The sequence below is a fragment of the Paramisgurnus dabryanus genome, chromosome 21 (genome assembly GCF_030506205.2).
Source record: "Paramisgurnus dabryanus chromosome 21, PD_genome_1.1, whole genome shotgun sequence".
NCBI lineage: Eukaryota > Metazoa > Chordata > Actinopteri > Cypriniformes > Cobitidae > Paramisgurnus > Paramisgurnus dabryanus.
The window spans coordinates 12,713,677-12,739,727 of NC_133357.1; the positions used below are offsets into that span (position 1 = coordinate 12,713,677).

At 36.8% G+C, this 26,051-nt stretch overlaps 1 protein-coding gene across 2 annotated transcripts in view; it reads left to right on the top strand.

Moving 5' to 3' along the window:
• Window positions 1-26,051, top strand: part of atf7a (activating transcription factor 7a) — a 29,988-nt gene that overhangs the window by 2,821 nt on the left and 1,116 nt on the right. Inside the window, exons 2-11 of one of the 2 annotated variants that reach the window (XM_065285660.2) lie at window positions 7,410-7,481; window positions 16,076-16,172; window positions 17,017-17,147; window positions 17,328-17,489; window positions 18,954-19,111; window positions 19,344-19,437; window positions 20,689-20,808; window positions 24,692-24,841; window positions 25,556-25,744; window positions 25,909-26,014. In XM_065285660.2, coding sequence (XP_065141732.1) covers window positions 7,434-7,481; window positions 16,076-16,172; window positions 17,017-17,147; window positions 17,328-17,489; window positions 18,954-19,111; window positions 19,344-19,437; window positions 20,689-20,808; window positions 24,692-24,841; window positions 25,556-25,744; window positions 25,909-26,014 — 1,255 coding nt within the window. In that variant the 5' untranslated portion in view covers window positions 7,410-7,433. Of the gene's footprint in view, window positions 1-7,388; window positions 7,482-16,075; window positions 16,173-17,016; window positions 17,148-17,327; window positions 17,490-18,953; window positions 19,112-19,343; window positions 19,438-20,688; window positions 20,809-24,691; window positions 24,842-25,555; window positions 25,745-25,908; window positions 26,015-26,051 lie in introns of those variants that run through there. The other variant, XM_065285659.2, reaches the window with a different exon arrangement.

Below are 26,051 nucleotides of genomic sequence, written 5' to 3' on the forward strand. Positions count from 1 at the left end.
GTTTTGTCAGTTTCCTAGCAGACAGCATCAAACAGTGTACGCCTGAGGCTGATTATAGATGGCCATCGCGACACCGTCCACCTGCTGAGTAGGAGAAATCCAAGTTAACAGCAGGATGCTGTCTGTCGACTCGTCCGACCACTTTAGCCAATTTATTCAGATGAACTGGGATACATGTATTGCACAGGGTTACCATGGACCATTTTGGATAAATGCATCTGCTAATGGGTAACACTTTACAATAAGGTTGTGTAAGGCATAGGTGTCATTTACACTGGGGACGCTGGGGACATGTCCCCACCACTTTTTGAAATGGCTGATTTCGTCCCCACCACTTTTTGAAAGCATTTGGTTAAAATTTTCTGAAAAATCAAACAATACCCTTGCGACTTACACTGCAAAAATGACTTTCTTACTTAGTATTTTTGTCTTGTTTTCAGTAAAAATATCTAAAAATTCTTAAATCAAGATGCTTTTTCTTGATGAGCAAAATGACATAAGAAAATAAGTATAGTTTTTAAACAAAAAAATATACAATTTAAGTGAATTTGTGCTTAAAACAAGCAAAATATCTGCCAATGGGGTGAGAAAAAAATCTAAAAATAAGATTTCTTTTTTCTTAAACACTTAATGTAAGCAAAATTTTCTCACCCCATTGGCAGATATTTTTGCTTGTTTTAAGCACAAATTCACTTAAATTGTATATTTTTTGTTTAAAAACTATACTTATTTTCTTATGTCATTTTGCTCATGAAGAAAATACGTCTTGATTTAAGAATTTTTAAATATTTCTACTGAAAACAAGACAAAATACTAAGGAAGAAAGTCAGATTTTCAAGAAAAAATTTCTTAGTAAAATCTCTAAAAATTCTTAAATTAAGATGCTTTTTCTTGATGTGCAAAAATCTAGTTTTTAGACCAAAAGTATCAAATTTAAGTGATTTTGTGCATTAAACAAGCAAAAAATCTGCCAATTTCCGAATTTAGTGTTTAAGAAAAATTCTCAAATTTTTGTGCTTACCTCATTGGCAGATTTTTTTGCTTTTTTTATGCACAAAATCACTTAAATTTGATACTTTTGGTCTAAAAACTAGACTTATTTTCTTATTTTTCAAGAAAAAGCATCTTAATTTAAGAATTTTTAGATATTTTTACTGAAAACAAGGCAAAAATACAAAGAAAATTTTTTCTTTATGCTGAGTATTTTTGTGTTGCTGACCGGCTTACACTATGCCCATTTTTGATGCGCCGTTATTCAATATTTTTCCCGTCCTGCTGTAATGTTTTTTCATCTGATTTTTTGTCCCCACCACTTTTCAACACAAACTGACGCCCCTGGTGTAAGGTTTATGCATAAGCTAATATAAACTAATGGTGCGTTCACACCAGACGTGAATAAAACGTTAAGCGCAAGTTTTTACATGTAAAGTCAAGGCAAAACGCAATAGACATCCTGCGGCACGATTTGCGCAAAATCTGAACTTTGGCGGATATTTGCGCCGCATTAACCAATCAGGAGCTTGCTCTTGTAGTGACGTAATAATGACATAGTGAGCTGAGGCATAAATACGAAACAACAATGGAGGACAAAATCATCTTCGCTGTATGTGGACAGCCGGACCTGAATGACACATCTTTGTACTTTTACTGTGCGTTTACACCAGGCGCGGTAGAGGCGGCAAAACGCGTTATTCGTGCGTTGTTTAAACATTTAAAGTTACCCGCTTCATTTGCACGTGAAATTAACAAGGAAATTCACGTCAAGGGAGGGGCTTCTGCGACTCTTCCTGTAATCACGTCACTGCTAGAGCAAGCTCCTGACTGGTTAATGCGGCGCGAATATCCGCCAAATATTGCGCCATTCGTGCTTAGCGTGCTGCAGGATGCCTATTCCCGTCTTTGCATTGACTTAACATGTAAATATTTTGCGCTTGCCGCCTCTTTTGCGTTTGGTGTGAATTCATTATAGAAACAGGAATAAAAAGGATCTTGCTTGGATGAAAGTGAGTAAGGAGGTCGGACAATCTGAAAAGTGTTAACAAAAAAGTAGTGCTGCCTCACGATTAGTCGCGACTAATCATTTGCAGAATAAAAGTTTTTGTTTACATAATATATATGTGGGTGTACTGTGTATAATAATTATGTATAACACACACACACACACACACACACACACACACACACACACACACACACACACACACACATACATGTATAGAATTAAGAAACATTTATACATGTTTATATTTATATATAATTATATTATACATAAATATTTATTATATAAATATATTTTTTTCTTAAAATTATACATGTATGTGTCTATTTATATATACATATGTATGTGTACTGTGTATAATAATAATGTAAACAAAAACTTTTATTCTGCAAACGATTAGACACAACTAATTGTGAGGCAGCACTAAAAAAGCTCTTTACTCAATTTGAGCTATATACAGTATATACATTACATATTGAGACTACAAGCTAGCTAAAGCAAGCAAATTGAGCACATTCGTGTCTGAATTTCCCACGCGAATGACGCGAATTTTCAGCGCAAATGATGCTATTTTTTTGTGCGAATGATGCTTATTTCACGTGCAAATAATGCAAATTTCCTGTGAGAATGAAGTAACTTAAAATGTTCAAGCGTCCAACTACCACGAATAGCACGATTTTATTCGCTTCATTTGTGTCTGGTGTGAATGCACAGTAACAGTGAACAACACTTCCACAGCATTTATTAATCTTAGTTCATATTAATTTTAGCATTTACTAATTATTAAAATCAAACGTTTAAACTGTTAACATTTGTTAATGCACCATGAACTAACATGAATAACTATATTGGCATTAACTAGCATTAACAAGGATTAATAAATGCTAAATAACTATATTGTTCATTCTTTGTTCGTGTTAGTTAATGCATTTACTAATGTTTACTAATGCAACCTTATTTTAAAGTGTTACCATTTAATGATTAAATGCAGATAGAAATGTAAATAGTACAGTCTTGGAAATTCATTGGGCAAAGGTGAGGAACCCTGGGGCTTTTTCCATGTCAACCAAAGCAGTTGAACTTCAAATTCCAGCTGTAAACCAGTTGAAATTGGTGATGATAGATAAACCTCACTGTTTAGTTAATCTTCAGTGCTACAGCCAAAGATGGTAAATGTGCCTAGCAGGTAGGTCATGTATGGCAGTTAGCTACCTATTAGGATAGAATTAGAATGCAGGCAATTAATAAAACACAAATGGCAAAAGGAAATGTTTTTAGAGAATACAATTCTGTTGGAAATTTATTCATACCTTCAGAATTTACATTGCAAACTAACTTATTTAAAAATAAAATGACAATAGCAATAATAACACAAACGGTCTTTGTTTTTCCCAGACTTTTGGTGAGTAATCCTTTGCGGCTGTATTTTTGTCTCAGCATGTATATTTGCTGGGAAACATCTGTAGTACTCTACCTAGTTTGCGTCTTCCTGAGAAGTGAGCACTTCACCAAGGGTATAATGAGCTGGTGCTGGTACTCATTTGTATATGGTCTCTTTGCATTTCTCTGACCAAACTGACTGTGTGTTTTGCAACCAGTCTGAAAACTCTGGCACCAAGCTGTTGGCCTGCATGTTGAGCGTGTGAGGTCTGCAAGGAATCAAACTGCTTAGCTTGTACATCACTTTGATCTCTGTCGTGAGGAAAGGGCCTTTCAGGGGCAAACAAGATGCAGTTATTTTCTTTATGGAAAACAGGGCAGGAGCCTTGGCAGGGGCCGCTAATTCAGCTCATAACCGCGCGTCACGGGACACATGAACACAATTGAAATTGGGAGCTACAGACATTAGATTTTAATGCTGGTACTCTTCATCGCCATCTTGAGAATGACTGCTCTTGTTTACAGTAAAACTTTTGGTATATTACATGCAAGAGCCTTAGGCTGCAGACTCTTAAAACAACTTTTTAATTTTCCCAGATGACAACCGTAAGCTTTATCTGTTTAAATATCTGTAGTTAAAGTAAAGAAAGATGTTTGCTTTGTTCTAGTGTGTATAGTAGTTGTGTAACATACCAGACGTCATCGTGAGCTGGTGAGGGATGATGAAACTTTAATGCTGTCATCTCCTCCTCCTCTACATTTAAATTTAATGAACGTTTTACTTTTGCAAAAATTCCCAACACTGTAGATTGAACTGCTGTGTGCACAGATGACAAATGTAATGCCCTGCCAAACTAGTTAAAGACCACCTCAACTAAAAATAAAACATGTAGAAAGGATATTGAGTTTCTGAAAGGCTGTGTTACTATAGCTTTCTTTGTCCTTCAACTTTGTTTTGAGTGTGATTGACAATAATGCCAGATAATTGACCATAATCCCATGACGTCGTAAATCCATACTGAATTAGATGAAGTACCTACTCATTGACCTTTAAAACAATAGGTATTATATAGTATGAATATGGATAATATAAATAAATACTACATCCGCCATATTGACGCATCACATGACATACGTCATCATAACAACAAGTTAAGCTTTAACTGGAGTGATGTAAAAAAGCGCCATTAAATCACAAGGGACAGATGTTTAATAGATGCATTTGCATTTTAATAGAAATGCGTTACCGCTTTCATACATTTTTTTTATTAAACAACGCCTCTCCTTTTTCTTCAGTTGGATAACTAACAGGATAGTAAAGTATATATTGATGAACACTCCAGAACCTTGCCGGAAGTAGTAGGTCATCAGGTACATTTCACCTACAGTACTGTTTTTCAGATACTATGAATTCGGACATACTATTTTGCTTACTGTATAGCAGGGGTCTCCAACCTTTTTGTAAGCAAGGCTAAAACAATCTGAAAGGATACTTTTTTTGATATAGTCTACTCAAAACATTTTTGTTTTACTTGTTCATTTTATTTTAGATTACTTGTTGATATGTTGTATCATTGTTTAAAATGTTGACATACATAAAAGAAGCCAAGCTAATATAAAAATATAAAAAAGCCAAGCTATTAGTAGAGTGTGCTTCGGTGGGCAACTCGCAGTCTCTGTGCAGGCAACCTAGTGCTATATAGTATGGAAGTAGATAGTTTCAGATGCAGTGTCTGTTTATAACTGTTATTAGGGCAACCAGAATTAGAAGCAGCTTTCTAACAACCTCATTGAAAGAGACGGCCAGCAAGTCAGTCCAAATGCAGTTTTACAGTTTTTCGACAAAACGAATCTTAAACAAGTTTTTTTTATGTTATTATTTCTAATTTATCCCGACTTTCGCCATGATCACAGCCATAGAAGTTGAAAAAAAACGAAATTAAAGAAAGAGACGGGCGACACTCTGGCGGTGGGCACGCACGCATTATTAAAGCTCACATAACACACACTGATTCTGCACTTTTGATGTTAATCTGGAATACCTTTAGAGTAGTATTACATCCTTTATATCTCCAAACAGTCTTTAGTTTAATCAGATTTATAAAAGAAAGATTAGCTTTATCGATTCTTTCCAATTATGTACGAAAAAATGAAGGAGTTACTACCGCGGGAGGAGTGAGTACGATTCATCCAACACTATACAACACTGTTTAACTTATGATTCGCTACATGTTCGTGTCATTTATATAATATGCATGCGCCTATTTCCAACATAAGACATAAGTCTTACTTACCGCATGCAACTCATGACCCGGTTGGGACTTTTCAATGAAATCCAGCGCATCAAACACACACCCAAAACTCCGCTACCCCGGATAATAAACTATATCTATTGTTTCCATAAGGCTGGCTTTCTTCTCCTTACATCCAAAAAAACACTTCTTCTTTCGTGCCATTACTGAGTTTTGAAATCGCCTGTGATGTGATGTTTGTAAGGTCTAACGTCTCCCGCTGATTGATGGGTGGGCGGGGTTTTTCAGGGGAAGTGCCCATAAAAATGAGTGATACGTATAGAAACCCCTGAAACGTCAGCTGGACCCTTAATCGAAAAAAACTTGAACGAACCCTGGCAAAGTGCATTCGGCACAGAAATACTCTGTAACACGCCCAACTGCTTTTTTGACACTTTGCCTATGTTTAGCATGAGGAAACAACTCTGTAACTGTGTTAATAAGTCAGAATGCATAAAATACCATTGAACCATCCCTTTAAACTGACAGCTCTAATAAAAAATATATTAGCATAACATTAATAACATTAGTGTTTAATACTTACTACTATACTTCAGTTCTTCTTCACTTTATTTTCATGTAGGTGCCTGTAAATAAATAAGTTAAATATCGTCCTTGTGTACATTTAGTGAAAAAAGCATGCATTATTTTTAAATGAATCTTTTTATAATTTTTTTAATAAATTATTTTTAATAAATAAATAATTTCATAATAAATACAATGAAAGCACTAAATGCAAGATAACTACTTTATGGGAAAATGCATAAAAAGGTGAAGGTTTTGGTGACTTTACTTATAGCAAATGCATAAAAATCAAGTTAGATCAGATCTCTTGATTTTATTCCAAATATAAAAGATAACTTATGTTGGAAGTATTATAAGTCGACTCAGCCCTGTTCTGATCATAAACCCAACAGAATCCAGAGCAACTTTTGTTTAGTCTGATTAGAAAGTAATGTCAAGCATGTGTTTGTTTGTGTGGAAGATACTGGCAGTTCGTCTGGAATAACTAATCGGAAAAGAGGGAGTGTCCATAACAATTCGATGCACTCGCATGCCATTCCTCTGGATCAGTGGAGCTCATTCCAGAAACGTTTATCCCGAACGACTATTATTAATCTGTTCATTCTTCACGTACTCTCATTACACTCACACCGAGTATAGTTACGAGGATCTCAATCAATCTTATTTCCACATTAAAATGGTTCCTGGCGTCTAAAATGGTACCAGCGCAAGCTTTTGATGTTGGTGTAGACGGCTTGAGTTCCTGTGAAAAGCGATGAGCGTCCGCTAGTGTAGGTTGCTGATATTCGAGCCCGAGAATCGGGTGAAGGTGTTCAAAGAATGGCTGTGAAGGAACGGAGTATGACAGAGGTGTAGAGTGGCACTGGTGGAGATGTTTGGGAAGAGCTTTGGAGATGGTGTCAAGAGGACTACAATGAAAAACAGAGGAGGGGCCGGAAAGAGGGATTGCTTTGCTTCAAGCTAATTCTGAATGGCCGCTCCTCTGTAAACTGCATGTCATTGGTCGCCGCACCGGCCCTCAGTTTGAAGGAAGTATCACCAGGGAAACTTATAGTTGCTGTGCTAACAGGCGTGTTTATTCGCGTTATTTTTAAACACCCAGCGCTTCCTGCACCGAGAGAGAGGATACAACCAGAGTCATCTCTGTTTTGTCTTGCTGGAGAAGTTGAGAGTCTAGAAAGCCAGCAGTAATGTTCTCGTCTTTTCTTCCACAGTTACATTGCAAAATCTTTGCAAAAATGGGGGATGACAAACCTTTTGTGTGCAGTGCTCCTGGCTGTGGGCAGGTAAGTTCACTTTCTGTTCTATCTTGGGTTTCGGGCATGGGTGTGCTTTGGTTCTTCTCTGGTTATTGAGGACGGCGTGCAGTGGCAACGCGTCTGTCTGGCCGTGTGAAGTGAGGCGCACCAGCTGCAGGCCACTTGTATATCACTCTGTAAACGTGTTGTTTTTGTCACACCGCGTGCCAGGGCCACATTGATGGAGCTGATAGTGCACTTGTGAAACTGCGCTAACGTCTCCTCCACACTCTGACTCAGCCAATGAGTAATCGCAAGTCAGTTATCGTCTATACTTGTCCTGTTTGAGTCAAAGTCCATTCAGATGCTATGATCAATGTTTATTAACAGTTATGTCAGACACATTGGGAAAGGAGGTCAAGAGTACACAGTAAAAAAATTTTCTAGTATCTAGTTTACTGATTCAAATATCTAGACTTTCTCAAAACAGGATAAAGTTAACAAAACTTTTTAAAAAAAAGTTTATTTTTCTTTGTCCATGTGGAATATCATTGTTTAAACATGACAAAGTATTGTTAGATTTACAGTACTGTGCAAAAGCATAGCTACCACCAGCTTTGTTGTAGTTTTAATGACCATCTATATTTGTTTATTTATTAAAATATAAACAGAAAATACAAGAAATAAGTACACAAAATGGGTAAAGTTAGTATTTAGCACTAAACACATCTTGAAATCTTTTAAGGAGTGCTGAAATTAACAGATTAGAATTAAGATTGAATTATTTTAGGTTTAACAGAAAAGCCTGCACGCTCCTGCTATTGCTCAAGTGTTAGGGAAGATCACGCTAAATACAAATAAATAAAAGCAGATCATTTTCTTTTTATTTAAATACTGCATACAGATTTCTTGTATTTTTTGTTGTATTCTAATAAAGAGGCATATGCAATATTTATACATGGTCACTATACTATTGCAAAAATCAACAAATCAAATTGTGACATGGTGCCTTAAGACTTATGCCCACTACAGTATATAGTATATACAGTATATAGTTTACAAAAAGATATTAAATACCATGTTTTGAATCGCCGAAGAAGGACGGCAACGTTATTTAAAGGGACACTCCACTTTTTTTGAAAATAGGCAAATTTTTCAGCTCCCCTAGAGTTAAACATTTGATTTTTACCTTTTTTGGAATTCATTCAGCTGATCTCCGGGTCTGGCGCTACCACTTTTAGCATAGCTTAGCATAATCCATTGAATCTGATTTGACCATTAGCATTGCGCAAAAAAATAACCAAAGCTATTTTTTTCTATTTAAAACTTTACACTTTTGTAGTTACATCATAACGCCTGCTGCAGCCATGTTACGGCAGCAAAGTCCTTGATTATTATGCCAGAAAGAGAGTATAGTTCTTAGCCATATCTGCCTAGAAAATCACAACTTTTAATTTTCTGTTGGCCTTAGTACACGATGTAACTACAGAAGAGTCAAGTTTTAAATAGGAAAAACTCTTTGTTTGTTTTTTTGCGCGATGCTAATCGTCTAATCCGATTCAATGGATTATGCTAAGCTATGCTAAAAGTGGTAGCGCCATACCCGGAGATCAGCTCAATGGTAAAAATCAAATGTTTAACTCTAGGGGAGCTGGAAAATGACCATATTTTCAAAAAAGTGGAGTGTCCCTTTAAAGAAATTGTGCAAGTTGGAAGTGTGTTTTTATCCATTGTGTTGACTGTGTCCTGCACACCTGCCCATGACCTCACAGATATGTGTGAGAAAGCTTAAAACAAGAACAATGTTTACTAAATAAGGTAACAAAAAGAAACTTTGTTTAATATACAGTAGATTATCTAAAAACTCCATACAATTTCTAATGCAATTTTGCTCCTTCAATGCATTTTAATGGATGTTTGCATATTTTTCTTTCTGAAAAACAAGACAAACATGCTCTGTTTCGGTAGAAATTTATGTAGAAATTGACAAACAGTGTGGCCTGTGGAGACATGTGTTGCTTTGAGGGCACCGAAAAGTGAAAGAGGAAGTGATTGAAACCCATCCTACTAAGTGAGACACTGATGTTAGTTTTGTGGTTTTGATCTGAATGTTTTCTTCCACAGTTACGTAGAAAACAGCATGTGAAAAATAATTTGGCCCAGACCAAAATGATGCAATTTAACGGTTACATCTCACCCCTCCTGATACAAACACAACAGTGATCATTTAACAATTAGTTGGCGAGACGGTTCATGAGGTTTGAGAATTGAGAGGAACAAACTGAACTCTATAAATAATTTATGCTAGTAAGATGTCTTCAGATGTTTCTTTCTTAAAAATTCTGTTTACCCCTTATTGCCCTGACTCTAAGCGAAAGTCAAATTTTGACAGTCATATGAATAAATTGCATTTTAAGAGCTCTCAGTTCCTGTAAACTAAATCCATATAGGCCACAAAAGGGTTAAAAAAGAGTTTGGTTGAAATAGAGATCAGGTTATGCACATCTGTCAGGCTCAGTTAACACTGGCGTGTCGCTGGATAAGGGGAGTGAGGCTTTACCGTAGTAAAGGCATTGTTCTTTTGTTGACGAGCAGCCGCGGTTTGCGTCACATTTAGGTCCATAGGGGTTTAGGATTGTTTTGCCTCGTCCCAGTGAACCGAATTTTCACGTGACAGTACTGTTTTGTCAACCAATTACTGAAAAATAACACGCCGGAGGAAATCGAGATCTGAGATTATTGATGCTGGTGCTTGTTTAAAGCAGGGTAAATTAATACCTTTCTGTGTACTCTGATTATAATGTGCTTTAAATCTGATATCAGGGACCAATTTCCTTTGCACTGTAGCTTGTTTGTGACACAAAGAAACTGTAATGGTAAAATGTTTTTAAACTGAAGGTAGTCGAATTGTATTTAATTTAGTTTAGCTAGTGCTTGATTATCTGGTTAATGTTTTTGCAGGCTGGATATGTTTGCTTTAACATTTACAAAGTTGCATATTATTAAATTTACTGTTTAACATTTATGAGTTTGGCAGATGCTTTCATGATAGTGATTTGAGGTGCAGTATTTTTACATTTTAGCAGTAAGTTCATTCCCTGGGAATTGAAGCCATGACCCTGGTCGAGCTACATGAGCTGCACTATAATGCACTAAAATAATGGTGCTTCATGATGCCATATAGAAGAACCATTTTTGGCTAAATGGAACCTTTAATATCCGAAAAAACTTTTTCACAAAAGGTGGTGAACAAAAATGCTTTGAATATTAAAGGCCAAGAAATAAATAGTTATTTAAAGAACCTGACTGTCGTAGATGCTGGTGTAGTGGGCTGTGCCCCAACACTACACACATGGGTGAATCTCACAAAAATCCAGATTTTCCAGCAGCATCAGATTTTTTTTAAAAGCCCTTGAAGCCAATTTTTTTTTGTACATATAAGATTTAGGTTTGAACTTACTATAACCATTATTTTTAGAGGATTTAAAAAATATTTCCTATAGAATTATTTACATTTTTTAGATTATCATTATCAAAAATTATCATTACCGCAAACTTAATATTACATTAAATATATGCATTTACAAGCTCATGTTTTGGGAATGAGAACTAAAAAGTTGTCTAGGTACTATGACAAACAAAATTGTAACTTTTATTTGAGAAAAAATATGAACTGCTTACCTGGTAGCCATCTTGAGTGTCACTTTCAATTATGTCCCTTCCAACTAATTTTTTTTTTAAATGTTAGTTCATTGAGGGCTTAAACAATGATTGAAAATTGTTGCGGAGGATGAGAAAATTGGTCTTGGACACATTTATATTCCTTATTATTGTCTCAACATTTACCAATGATCACCAAATACCACATGTTTCTTTACTGTAAATGTTTATAGTATAACATGCACTGAAGCTTTTTATTTTGTAGATTTTTTAATTCCATGTCAAAGAACCCAAATCCAGTCATGGACACGTTGCAGTAATGAAAATGTTCCCCTTAAAATTGAAGGAAAAAAAAATCAAAAATTATGTCCAAAATAGTACATGAAGAGATGTTTGTAACTGTATGCTTCTTATTTTGATACTCTTGCTTTGCATTTACTTTATCAAAATGTTTCATGACACCTCATAAGTCTAATTTCGCGAGAATCACCCACATAGCACACAGGCACGCTTTCTTGACCAAACTTCAAGTTCTGGCTCTGTGTCCTTTTCGCCAGTCCCTTTCCTTTCTTTCCACCCTGTACTTTTCAGTCCTGTACGTAAAATGCCCAAAAATACCTTAAAATAACTGATCCTCTGATTGAATGGTTCTTTGTGGAACCACAAATCATTCTTCTATGGCATCGCTGTGAAGAACATTTAAAGCACCTTTATTTTCAAGAGTGTACAGGAAAGACCAAGTAACAAAAACAAGTAGTATAAAAGTATTAATGTCTACATGCAGACAAAGCAGTCTGCCGGCCATGCAGTTTATTCATTTCTTCAGACACCGTTGTCAGTGTCATCGTAACTTACAGACGTCCAGAGAGAAGAGTTTTTGAGCCATGCAGTTGTTGTATTGGTGATGTTTGCACATCTAAAAATACTCGGACACTTGACTGTGTTTCCACTTTGTGCTGTCATGGCTGAACTGTAACTGTGACATGGAGCCATAAATAGTCTGAAGTAGACTGGGAAGAGTCCGGTCCGATGAGTCCTCCTCCAACATAGCTTGACTCATGATATCCACTCGAAAAGAGGAAAGGATAAAACTTGACAGGCTCCATTGACCGTTTCAAATAGTAATATCCTGATTTAGTTTAGTTTTTATAAGTGGTGTATATGTATGTATCAAATTACAGTAATTTAAAATCTATTTAAAATCGTAGGCCGAACGGTGTCATTTGTACATTTGTAGGGTGAATAGATGAAAGTTATAAAAAAGTGAGTGTTTACTATCTATTATGTAAAGCTGCTTTGATACAATTACCAAATTGTGAAAAGCGCTATATAAATAAAATTGAATTGAATTGAACTATGGCTGCAAGATATATCTATATATTAAAAACAAAAATGGGTCAAAATTGTCGATTTTTTTAATGCCAAAATTTGAATTTTCCATTCAAGTTTGGTTCCCATTCAAGCATTTAAAGGTCTCCTTCTTCCTGTGTTTTTGAAGCTTTGTTTGTGTTTACAGTTTGCAATATAACATGTGTTTATGTTTCATGTTTAAAAAAACATGGTATTTTTCACACAATTTACTTATCTGTATACCGTTGTTATCACTGTCCTAAAAACAGGCTGATGTCTTCCTTGTTCTATGAAGTCCCTCCTTCAGAAATATTGGACAGCAGCTTAGCTTAGCATAGCCGTTTGAGCTTAGCTGGCGACTGACGTATTCCTGTGGGCAGAGTTTAGTCAAAAACTTTTATATTGACGTCATTCAACCGTGAAGTAGAGGGCTTTAGTCCAAACCGTCCGTTCGCAGGAGGCTTTGAAAGGGGAATTCTGTTAAAGAAAATACATCGCACTGCAGTGAACTTTTTCGGCAATGAGCTTTATCATTTTGCAAGTATTATTTATGCTCTAACAGCAACATTACACCCTAACTAAAGTTTAAAAATGGGACCAGGAAGAACGTGACCTTTAATTTCCCAATTCAGTTCACAAGGTTATTACAGAGGTAAGCCAGAGTGCTAAAAAAACATTTCATTTTGATAAGGTGTTGCTAGAACTTCATTTGGACTTTAAACTTAAAGGGACACACATATGCTCATTTTCCAGCTCCCATAGAGTTAAACATTTGATTCTTACCGTTTTGGAATCCATTCAGCCAATCTCCCGGTGGCGCTACCACTTTTAGCATAGCTTAGTAGGGATGTAACGGTATCAAAAATTCACGGTACGGTAGTATTTCGGTAGGATGCCCACGGTACGGTAATTATTGAAACATTTACAGGAAGGAAGAAACATATGAAGACTTGGGAAAAACTGCCATAAGTGTTCATTAAACAAGACAGAACATTACAATGTACAAAGTGTAGCGTAGCGTAGTGTTTACAATTTTCATAAAAAAGGACAAAAATAATTAGACCATGTAATAAAAAAAAAAATCAAGTTTCAGTTTAGTTTGTCAACTTTAAACAACTCCCAATCAGTCAGGTTTTAAGAATTGAGTCACTCCATCAATTGACCTATTATTATTATTATTATTATTAATGCTAATGCTTGATACTCCTATGAAAGCAACAGTTGTGATTGTAGAATCAAGAAAAGATGATGGGTTTTAAGCGGGTCAATTCATGAAAACAAAAACAACCCAGTAAAAATGAAAATAGCAGCTTACTTATTGTAGCTGGACCTAGAGCTGAGGTCAGCTCACTCAATACAGGGGTGCGTTTCTCAATCGGAAGTCTGCAGCCTCCATAGGTCGCATTTGTAGGCTGCATACGTCATGAAGACCGTCTTATTTCAGAATATTAACATTTTTCAAGTTGACAATTATTCTTATTTAATCATATATTGTTGTAACACGCTTATGACTTGCGAATGTAATACTCAGTTAACTTAAATACACCAGGCATGTAATGACAGATGCAGCCTGCAGCGACCTAAGGAGGCTGCTTTCTAATTGAGAAACGGCATACACGCTCTCCTCATTCACGGATTTACTCACATTCGTTTTTTGTATGTCCATCACATTTTGTCCTTTCTCGTTTCTTGTCACAGTGAACGCAAACTTTTTCCACACATCAGTTTTAAAATCCGCATTTCTTTTGCTTCCGCCATTGTCGCTCCACTTGTAGAGAGGCATCAGAGTGGCACGCATGGGATTATGGGAATTGTAGTTCCCGCGTCCCTCCACTCGCTGCACTTGGCCGGAAAAAAACTACACGTGTTGCTCGGAAGACCTAATGTTTTACCGAATCACGTGACCACGGTTGTACCGGCAATTTTTTATACCACAATACCACGAAATTTATAATACCGTTACATCCCTATAGCTTAGCATAATCTATTGAATCTGATTAGACCATTAGCATTGCGCTAAAAAATAACCAAAGACATTAACTCTTCTGTAGTTACATCGTGTACTAAGGAAAATTAAAAGTTGCGATTTTCTAGGCCGATTTGGCTAGGAACTATACTCTCATTCTGGTGTAATAATCAAGGACTTTGCTGCAGTAACATGGCTGCAGAAGGCGCAAAGATATTATGCAGTGCTCGAAAATAGTCCCCTGCTATTAAAAGTTACTAAGGGGACTATTTTCGGCTGATGTGTACATGATGTAACTACAGAAGAGTCAAGTTTTAAATAGGAAAAATATCAAAACTCTTTGGTTATTTTTGAGCGTGATGCTAATGGTCTAATCAGAATCAATAAATTATGCTAAGCTATGCTAAAAGTGTTAAGTGTTATTTTTTTTAAAAATGGAGTGTCCCTTTTAAATATGACTTTCTCAATATTTAAACTTTTTGCTCCCTCAGCTTCCAGATTTTCTAATCGTTGTATCTCAGCGAAATATTGTGCTACCATGACAAACCATACATCAATGGAAATCTTATTTATTTAGCTTTCAGAAGAAAAATGTACCCTTACGACGGTTTTGTGGTCCAGGGTCACATATAACAGTGGTTTGCAGTAACTGAGTGATTTTAATGCTTCAAAAAAGTTTTGCATGGTCAGAGTTTTAGGTCTATGCAGCGACAGAGAGAGTGATGGTTTCTTATTCCAGAAAGAATGTGAAATTTTCAGTTTTTAAATATATTTTATTATTCAAATTGATTTCACAAACTTAAAGCATTACTGTTTTGCATATCATATATCGCACCATTTAGCAAGTTCTCACATTTTCTCCAATATTGTACAGCCTAAGTGTTTTCAAACAGGTCCAAGTTTTTTTCACAATTTGTATTTCTGTAATACCTGTAAAGAGTGAACACATTTTATGTGCGTTACTTCAAAAGGTCTTTAGTGCTGAACTAAATATCCATGATTCATGTGTGGCACATAGTTCCACAGCCTTGACAGCTGTTTCGTTTCAAAGGTAAATATAAACGAACATTGCAGAAAGAGCCAATGCCTCTTATAAACTCTAATCTTGTGCATCTGTGAAGTTTGCTCGCGCTGTAAGCCCTCATAGCCTTCATGGCTGAGGTACTGGTGCTAAACCACAAAAACTCCACTATAACATCATTTTTTTCTTACTTGCACAATACCGCCAGATGTAGCTTCATGAAAGGCCTTTTTACAGTACGTTTATGTTCATTATGTGGCGAATGGAGAAGTTCAAAACTTACTGTGTAATGCTTTATCAGCAATTTTACATAAACGGCGCCGAGATATAGAAGTTCACTGCAACACTGATCGTCAGCCTTAAGGCTAATAAAGGACACAGGGTCAGTTGTAAAACGGATATCTTCTCTACTATGTGTTTTTGTCACATGCAAAGGGTTTATAATGTATAGCTACATCCTGCATCCAAGGTTCGGTGTAAGGTGATAGTACATTATACACTTCTCTCTGACCTACATTATCACTTTCCACAGACAACTCCCTCTTTTTCTTTTGGAAATGTTTCTGCCCTGAGGTCTTGGAATGCATGTCTCTACTTCTGGTCAGATTTGTTTCGTAATCCATCTGTTCGTCTGTACCTTTGTAGAGGTTTACTAATGAGGACCACCTGGCTGTACACAAACACAAACATGAAATGACGCTCAAATTCGGACCCCCCAGGACAGACTCCGTCATCATCGCAGGTACTTTTACCCATAGCATATGATACAATATAAAAGGTCATTCTCAAAATGTTTTTATATTTCACAAATAAAGATAGGGTCATACCATCAATACTGATCACCATATAATAACTAAGCATAATTTTATTACTATAAACACATTACATTTTTTTTGTGATTTACTGTTTTCTACTAAAAAATCACCCTGGATAATATAAAGAACATACTGTGTTCATACATACAAAGTAACCTTGATATCTTTAATATTGACTGGGTAATGTCATGTCAATGATTGTAGTCACACTCCTAATCATAGGTAAATTATAAGCAAAATAATATAGAGTTATTAAACATAATATTATAATGTTATGGCCCTTCTTAATTATTTGACTTAAAATGTCAAGGGGTCTAATAATAAACCGTGAACTCAGTGCCTTTAAATGTGTTTACATGAAATACGAAACCCTGAATCATCTAAAAATCCTTTTTTTAAATCTGTGTCTCTGTTTTTGTGGGTAATGGGAACCTGGAATAGTCATTCAGTGGCACTGACAAAACCTTAATGGCAGAGACTTAAACGTAATTCAATATCATTAGTGTATAGCTACAAAGTGAAGCTAAATGCCCTTAAACTAGTAATTTCAAGGTGGAAAATTCACAGCGTGCTGTTTTTTTTGTCACATTAAACCCTTGGGAAAAACACAAATGTAATAACATAATGAACTCTCCCAAATTTATCACGTCAAATCGCAAACAGATTTTAATCTTCGTTCTACGCCAGCATGCACAGCCGTTCGAGTTGCCCTTGAGGCCGTCTTACATGAGGAAACAATGAGATCTCTCTGTTTCTTGCTCTTTACCCCAGACCAGACGCCGACTCCCACCCGTTTCCTAAAAAACTGTGAAGAGGTGGGACTGTTTAATGAACTGGCCAACTCCTTCGACCACGAGTCCCCCAAAGCCCAGGAAGACGATGACAAGAGGGCCAAGAACCCGGTGAGCTGTGAGACTAGGTGGAGGGTTTGGGTCATACAGGCTTCAGATATGAGATGTATAAGCTGCCAGAATTTAGATTTATGAACTGTGGAGTTCTGTATCTGCTCTCTTGTCTAATGTTGCCTTTTCCCTCTCTCCCTCTCTCTCTCTCTCTCACTCTGTCTCTCTCTCTTTCTGTAGTTGCCTGCTCCTCATTCAGGAGCGCTGGATATGAGCCTTCAGACGCCATCAGATGTTAAGGTGAAAGAGGAGGACCCTGTGGAGGTGGACTCTTCTCCTCCTTCCAGCCCTGACTCCATGTCAAGCATGTCAGATAGCAGAGAGTACACAAGCAGAAGAAAGGTACGAAGAACATCCACAAATAAATGCAACCTGTGCAAGTATATGAAGAGCTCAGATGCAAAACCCTCTTAAGGGGGCATTCACACCAAAGCTTTTTTACGCAGCTGAAAATGCCCGGCGGACGCCGACTGCCAGCTTTCTTCAGCTGAGGGCTTTGGTTGCTGTTGATATTTCTGCTTTGTTTATCAGTCGTTGTACGATGCCAAGTTAGTTTTTGTGATATTTGTCCCGCCCCTTCTCCACTTTGATTGGGCGGCCGTTTGAGAACTGACATTGACGAGCTGAGATTTTTACCCAAAGTTGAATATTTTTATATTTTTTTCTAAGCGCAAAAAAAAAAACACAGAGCGCTGGCTTTCAGCACGAAAAAAAAAACTCTAGCTGCGGGCTTTTTTGAAAAATGGCGCGGTTCCATTGGAAACAATTGAAAACATATGCCAGCCACGGGCGTAAAAGCTTTGGTGTGCATGCCCCCTAAGTGCGCCTGACATGTTTTCTTGTAAATTAGCTTTTTTAGTCATTTTATTAGGTAATTTTTTCAAGTAATGTATTTAAATCGCAATGAAAAGATTATTAGTCAGTAATTGAAATGCCTTATTTTTTTACAAATGTCACTTTAGTCTTTTCATTGGTGTTTAACAAATCTGTGAAACCCTCTAAGCACATGCAAAAATCTCTACTTTAAAAAACGTCTCCAGTCACTCTTCACTGTTTTTTTTCAATAAAGGTAAAAGGCTTAAAAATGTGGTCAAATCATAATATATTTTGTTAACCTCCTTTTACCAAGTAAAAAACTTGTCATCTTAATGTACACATGCCATCATTCATCCAATACTTTTGTGCACTTAGAGGATTTTGCCAAATTTATCACTTAAAATCGCAAAAAGATTTAAAAAGCTTGTAACCTTAATGTAAACATGCCATCATTCATCCAGTACTTTTGTGCACTTAGAGGATTTTGCCAACAAAATGGTATTTGGGATTAAGCTGATTTGAAGTGAAAGTATTTGCTGAACCTATATTATGTGCCGAGGACATGCGGTTAATATCATTATCTAATTTTTGACAGAGGTGGTATTTAGTGGCTTTTGCATTTGAGCTCTTCATATTCATTCAAATGTATTTCATATTTTTTTCATAAATGTCTAGGTGGTGTTAGTATTTAAAGTTATATTTAATATAAATATTAAGAGTTTTGTTGGCATTTAAAGTAATATGCAGGAAGCACTGTCAGTGGAAACTATGCTTGCACAGATTTGGCGTTCAAGTGGCCACCAGATTTTAGTGGGAGGCTGTCATTATACATTACACCCAACTGTGTGTTTGGCAAAGGCTGAACAAGATGTGTTGAGTCACTAAACAAACAATTTTCACTGCATGTCTTGTTTGGATTGAACTGTTGAAGCAAGTCATATTGCTTTTCAGTTGGATGTTTGTCTTTAGCTGTGGTGATTATCTTTACAGGATACTCCCCCAAAACCAGCCGTCAGCTCAGCTCCCACCCCTGCCATAGTGCGCCCCGGTTCTCTTCCCCTTCATCTGGGTTACGATGGCCTGCAGCCCACCATGCCGTCCCCTACCTCCGTTATCACCCATACCCCACCATCCAACCGCACACTGGGGTAAGAGAGCAGTTGAGCAGATGGAATGGAAATGTAATATTTGTTCTCTTTGACTCATTTCCATCTGATTTACTAAAATGGGGTGGTAGTAATTCTTAGAAAACTGTGGGCAGTTGTATTATGTATATATGCGTGCTTGAAGTTCTTAAAAGAGTGTTCAGACAGTAAACGGGAAGTAAACTGATTTGTTTTTGGCACTGCTCATCTCTGCACCTTTGTGCTTTTCCTTCAGGTCTCCCACTGGGCCGTACCCAATGATGATGCTTCCTAATGGTCAAACTGTTCCTGTTTTTCCAGGACCTATGCAGATGCCCTCTGTGATATCTGTACGTTTTACATATGCTGTTTATACGTTTTTGTAGCTTTTTAGTCTACTTATGTTACAGTTTGTTACAGTGACAGTAAATATGCATATGGTTATTACATGAAATCATGTTTTTAGGGCTGAACCCATTAAAGGATAAGTCCATTTCCTTAAAAAAATCCTGATAATTTACTCACCACCTTGTCATCCAAAATGTTGATGTCTTTCTTTGTTCAGTCGAGAAGAAATTATGTTTTTTGTGGAAAACATTCCAGGATTTTTCTCATTTTAATGGACTTTAATGGACCCCAACACTTAACAGTTTTAATGCAGTTTCAAATTGCAGTTTCAAAGGACTCTAAACGATCTCAAACGAGGCATAAGGGTCTTATCTAGCGAAACGAATGTCATTTTTGCCAAGAAAAATAATAATATGCACTTTTAAACCACAACTTCTCGTCTTCCTCCAGCTGTGTGACGAGCCAGCGCGACCTCACGTAATTGCGAAATGACGTCGAAAGGTCATGTTTTACATATATGAAACGCACATTTGCGGACCATTTTAAACAATAAACTGACACAAAGACATTAATTAGTATCATTCGACATACAACAACGTCGGACCGGTCCACTTTCTCCACACTTGTGAACACTGGGGCATAGTTTCGAATACGTCATCCGTGACGTGATGGCGTATTATGTGAGGTCGGGCTAGCCCGACACACAACTGGAGGAAGACGAGAAGTTGTGGTTAAAAAGTGCTAATTTTTATTTTTCTTGTCAAAAATGACAATCGTTTCGCTAGATAAGACCTTTATGCCTCGTTTGAGTTTTAAGTGTTGGGGTCCATTAAAATGAGAAAAATCCTGAAATGCTTTCCTCAAAAAACATAATTTCTTCTCGACTGAACAAAGAAGGACATCAACATTTTGGATGACATAGTGGTGAGTAAATTATCTGGATTTTTTTTTAAGAAAATGCAGTTATCCTTTAAGTACAATAAGTTGCATTTTGTACATAAAATGTATATACACTATAAGAGTAAAAAGTAATACTGGAAAAATCCAAGTTGCTTGTAAAATGTAAAAAGACATGCACTCTTTAAATAAGCCGGTAAAAGTGCATACAGCCAGGGTTAAATCGAGGTATTGTGTAAACATGTATGTGTACCAATTAGAAGCATATTATGAACTTTACGTGATAAAAGATCTTTGGAGTCATTCATAAATTGGTGGAGTCAGTCATATGTTTTCCATTTTGCTCTGTTATGCAGCTGGCAAGGCCTCTATGTATGGTGCCCAACATTCCAGGAATCCCCGGTCCACCACTAGGGAGCAGCAGCAGTGGATCTTCTTCACCATCTGGTTATAACCTCCACGCTGAGGCCAAGATGGTGAGTGGAAATCTTTTTTTTTTCTCCATACAGCTCTCCTTTTGTCAAATTCTTGGCCATAACAAGAACGCTTGGCTAGCATATATTACTGCCATATTGAATGTCTTACCCAGCATGTCACACGGGTGATAGTTTCCACACACACACCAAACACACAATGGTATGCATGCACAGAGCAATACCGTCGTATCTTTTTTATTGGCTGTCAGGCTGTCGAGTCAGCTTGTTATGAGGAATGTTTAAGACAATTGCAGAAGTTTGTGAGTTGTTTTCATCTACCATGTGGTTTTATAGTTCACTGCTTGGGTGTGTTACAGCACAGTTAATTTTCCATAAGAAGTACTGGATTGTGTTTGGATCTGGTGGCATTATCAGTTGGGTTATAACAGTCTTTCTCAAACTTTTTCTCCACTTTGGAGGTAGTGAAGGGTTCCGAGCCCCATCTGTCCCCAATCGCCCCAAAAATGGTAAAAAAAATCATATTTTTTTAAATATAACAGCATTAAACACATTCAACAGAGAAAATAAATGTGCAAATGTATTATCACTTTGCATGAAATAAGACTTTGTTTAAAAAGTAAACAATAATTTTGTCTCTCACAAAAGTCATCATTCATTCTTTTTGGCTGTTTTTTTGTTAATTAGGTCCACTGTCTGGCTTGGTTTTCTCTGCTGGTGCCGAATCTCCAGTTTTATTTCTATTCCTTGTCACAAACTTATCCATTGTTAACTTTTATACCCGCTACCGCCTATACAGCCTCTCCACATTAAAGTTTTTGTTCCGCTTCTATTAACCTTCCCACATTAATTTATTCTTGTAGGCTATGATTCAGCGGGACATTTTCTTCACAGTCTGATGTCGTTTTATTTAGGCTTATATTTAAATGTGTCATTTGAGTGTATGGTCAATAAATAAATAAATTAATAGAGATGGGCACTAAGATGACCAAATTTTTTCTCATTTTTCACGCCCCACTTGTAATGTTCCTATTCCCCACCAGTGGGGCCCGCACCACACTTTGAGAAACGCTGGGTTATAATAAGCTAGACCAGGGGTTTTCAAACTTTTTGTGTGTGTGGACCACTATTTGTAATCAAGAAATTTCGCGGACCACCTCATAATACTTATTATAAAATATGTCTACACAAAGTCCTGAATTAATCTGCACATCTAAATAGTCTTACTAGCACTAAACTAAAACTATAACTGGTCATCACATCAGTACAACAGGTTTCTTAACCTTATATCATAATTATTTATATACATATTCTTAGTGTTGGGAAAGTTCACTTTCTACATGAACTAGTTTAGTTCACAGATCACAAATTTTAAAATGCACTAGTTCAGTTCATAGTTCATATTTGAAAATGTTAAACTAGGTCACAGTTCCAAAAATGAACTAATTTATAGTTATTTTTTCCCATATTATTTTTTTAAATGATTGCCATTATAGCCCATATAGAACCACCAAACAGCAATTATTTGATCATTTTTAACACTGAAGCTAAATGCGTCAGATTTCATCTTCATGTCCAACTTTAAATCCTTATCCAACCAGTGTTTACATTAGCATTGACTGTCTTTTAATTTTTGTATTTGCTTACACATACCTTGAAAGGCTAGCTGGGTGGGGGTCGCACCCCGGGCGAGAAGCGCTGCGAGGCATTGCGTGTTTGATAACTCGCAGGTATTTCACACCACACGTGCACGTTAAATAGCGGGAGCTTAGTCAAAGTCTATTTCAAGATCTGGAATATGCGTTAGCAGCCTATGTTAATCGTTAACGATTTAGGACAAATATGATGTTATTTAATGTTAAACTATTTGAGTTGCGCGGCAGGAATTTCAGAAGCGTCTGTGTTGTTGTGATGACGCATGCAGCGTGACTGGTGAACACCGAGTGGTGGCGGTGTTGCCAGATTGGTTGTTTTTTCCGCTACACATTAAGGCCTGTTTACAGTGTGTTTTAGTCGGGTTTTCGCCTGGAAGAATATACAAATCTGGCACCCTATTGAACGACGTTAAACTGAGAGAGCGTGCCGTTCACAGGCACCAGAATGAATGAGTTCACAGTAACGTTTATTAGGCAGCAGTACACGTTCGCCCAAAATATGAACGAGTTTATATATTAAAATATAAATATTCTTATTTTGCCTTTTCACGGACCACCTGCAGTACCCTCACGGACCACTAGTGGTCCGCGGACCACAGTTTGGGAATGGCCGAGCTAGACTACTGTTGTGGGCCACATTAACTCTTTCCCCACCATTAAAAAGTTATTTCTTCAATTAAGAGAAAATGTTTTTTTGTACTGCATGTTTTTACGACATGTTTTGATCATTGCTCTGAATCAGATTTCTAACAAAAATTTGGTATTTTTTAAAAACCATAACCATATATGAGAGGTGATAAAAAAGAGAACAAATGAAGATTGGAAGTTTTTTTTTAAGCAGACGGTCTGTTCTTTCATTATATATGTTGTATGTTTGTATATTTAACTCATTCCCCGCAAGCATTTTAGTGATTTTCACAAAAGTTTCACAAAATGCCTTCCGTGAAAATTTTCTTCTATAAATATATAAACATACAAATATATCAAATGAAAGAACAGACCCTCTGCTTTAAAAAAAAAACAACAAAATGGGAAAAAACATTTCTCCTATCTTCATTTGTTCTCTTTTAATAAGCTCTTAAATATGGGTAGGTTTCTTCAAAAATACCAAATTTTGAGCAAAAAGCTAAAATAATTGCATTTTTGTAAAGGAATTGTGTTAGAGATCAGATTCAGAACGATTATCAAAACAAACATGGAGTTAAAAATGTTGTAAAGTTAGATTTGCTTAATTTTTGGATAGGAGTGGATAATAGCAGAATTACAGATTACCGTAAAAACTCATCTGGAAAGCATCATTTGCATGGAAATGTTTTCTTTTAATTGATAAGATAACTCGTCAATGGCGGGGAAAGAGTTAAAGAAAGAACATTTTCTGAAAGGCATTAACTTCCACTAAACTGAAAATCATAAAAAACGTTGGCGGGGAAAGAGTTAAAGGGATAATTTACCCAAAAATACAAATTCCACCTACATTTACTCACTCTCATATTGTCCTAGACCTGTAGGCCTATAATGTTTTGTGATGAACACAAAAGAAGAAATTTTGATTAAATGATGATAAGCACACTGCTGGTGGAAACCATTGACTTCCATAGAAGAAAAAACAATCCTATGGAATTCAATGGGAATCGCCAACTCTATGCATGTTTTATCAAAATATCTTTATCAGCATCTATCCCAATACTTCCATAGTATTTGTTTCAACCAGCTGTGTGCTTATCATCATTTATCAAAAAGTATTTGTTTGTGTTTATCAAAAAATAAAGAAACAACATAAAGGTAAGTAAATGATGACAGAATTATAATTTTTGGGTGAATTCAAAGTCGAAATGAAATTTAAATGAAAAACTCATTTGTTTCGGAATATTGTCGTAATTTTTTTTTTACAAATGACTTATCTGTGACCTTCATTTTTTTTTATTCATGTGGCCCCACAATCTTTAATCAAAAACGCAAATCTCCTCCCCTCTTTAAACACTGTTGCTCTATTCCAGTAAATAATGTGCTGCTTTATTGCCTACTGCATACATAGACTTCTATGATGGCATCCCAACTTTTTGTTTGCCACCTTAGATTTGATTTTCCATTTGGCCGATTGCAATGCATTATGGTATTGCCCTCACTGTGAAAGAATAGTGCTTAGATTTTGACAAATGAGGTATCATATGATAGCCTTTAGACTACAATGGTGCTTATGATCCCAAAAATGCAACGTACAGAGGCAGCTCATTAAGTGTAGGAGTTTATTTCTCTATTTTTATTTACAGAGGCTGAAGGCAGCATTATCTCAACAGATGCCCACAGCTCAGGGTTGTGTTGGCGTGGCAATGGGTTCCAACGCGATGGTGCCTCAGAGGATGGAGCAAAGCCAGCTGCTGGTCCAGCATCCAGATGCCCCATCCCCAGCCCAGCCACAGGTACACTTTGCACACGAAGATTTGTAAATGTTCACACAAGATGCATTATACTGTTCAAACGACAACAAGCAAAATGGAGTGCAGTGAAACAGAATTCTAGGAAGTTCAAGACTTGTCATGTCTTTAAAATGCAATGCTAACAGCACTAGATGCTGCTGCAAGACACTATAACCTGATTCACACAGCACTTTGGCCCCAGAAAATACGTGTAAAATTGGCAGACAAGCTTCTGTGTGAACGCAAACACGTCCAGTAAATGTTTTAAGATCGCTCCCAGAAAGAGGACCTAGTAACATACACACGTAAGATACCCGGAAAGCCCTTAGTGTGAATGAGACGCAGAAACAATGCCGCAAGGGGCATGTCGAAGTGAGGATGCTCGTGTCATGGCAACGTGAAGATATGGTTCAGGTTTTAAAAATGAGGAGTTTACATGCAGATATACTTACTTATATACTTATATATATATATTTATATATACATTAAAGCAGTTTAAATCATCTCCCCTAAAAATACTTTTGGTCTTGCCTATTTACATAAAGTGTCAGTTTAAGGGAAATGACTTGGCCTAAAACATTTTCAGTCAGAAGAATTTTTTTCACTTTAATCCATGTTCCTGTCATAACATCATCAGATGACTGTATGTGTGATAAGTAGCAGGTTTCACTTTGCTGTGGCATTAATGGACTGTTATTTTCTCCCCGCTGCGTTCAGGTGTCGCCCGCTCAGCCCACCGGTGGGCGCAGGCGGCGGACAGCGGATGACGATCCTGATGAAAGAAGGCAGCGCTTCCTCGAGCGTAACCGGGCGGCTGCTTCCCGTTGCAGACAGAAACGCAAAGTTTGGGTCAACTCTTTAGAAAAGAAGGCGGAGGATCTCACCTCGATCAATGTCTCGCTGTCGGTTAGTGTGCACATGACATTGTGATCTCAATATCTCACAAATGTGAAAGCATTTCCTGTTGAAGTAGATGCTATTTAAGACTCGTTAAATACAAATGTGTTACTTTTTCGATACTGTGTCACTTTTTAATTGAACTTTTTGACTCTTTCTGCATTCGCATCAAGAACGAGGTGTCTCATTTACGAAACGAAGTCGCTCATCTCAAGCAGCTCCTCTTAGCCCATAAAGACTGTCCTGTCACCACCATGCAAAAGAAAGCCGTTTACCTGGGTAAGTGAAGCTGTTAATGAAACCGAAGAATAATAGT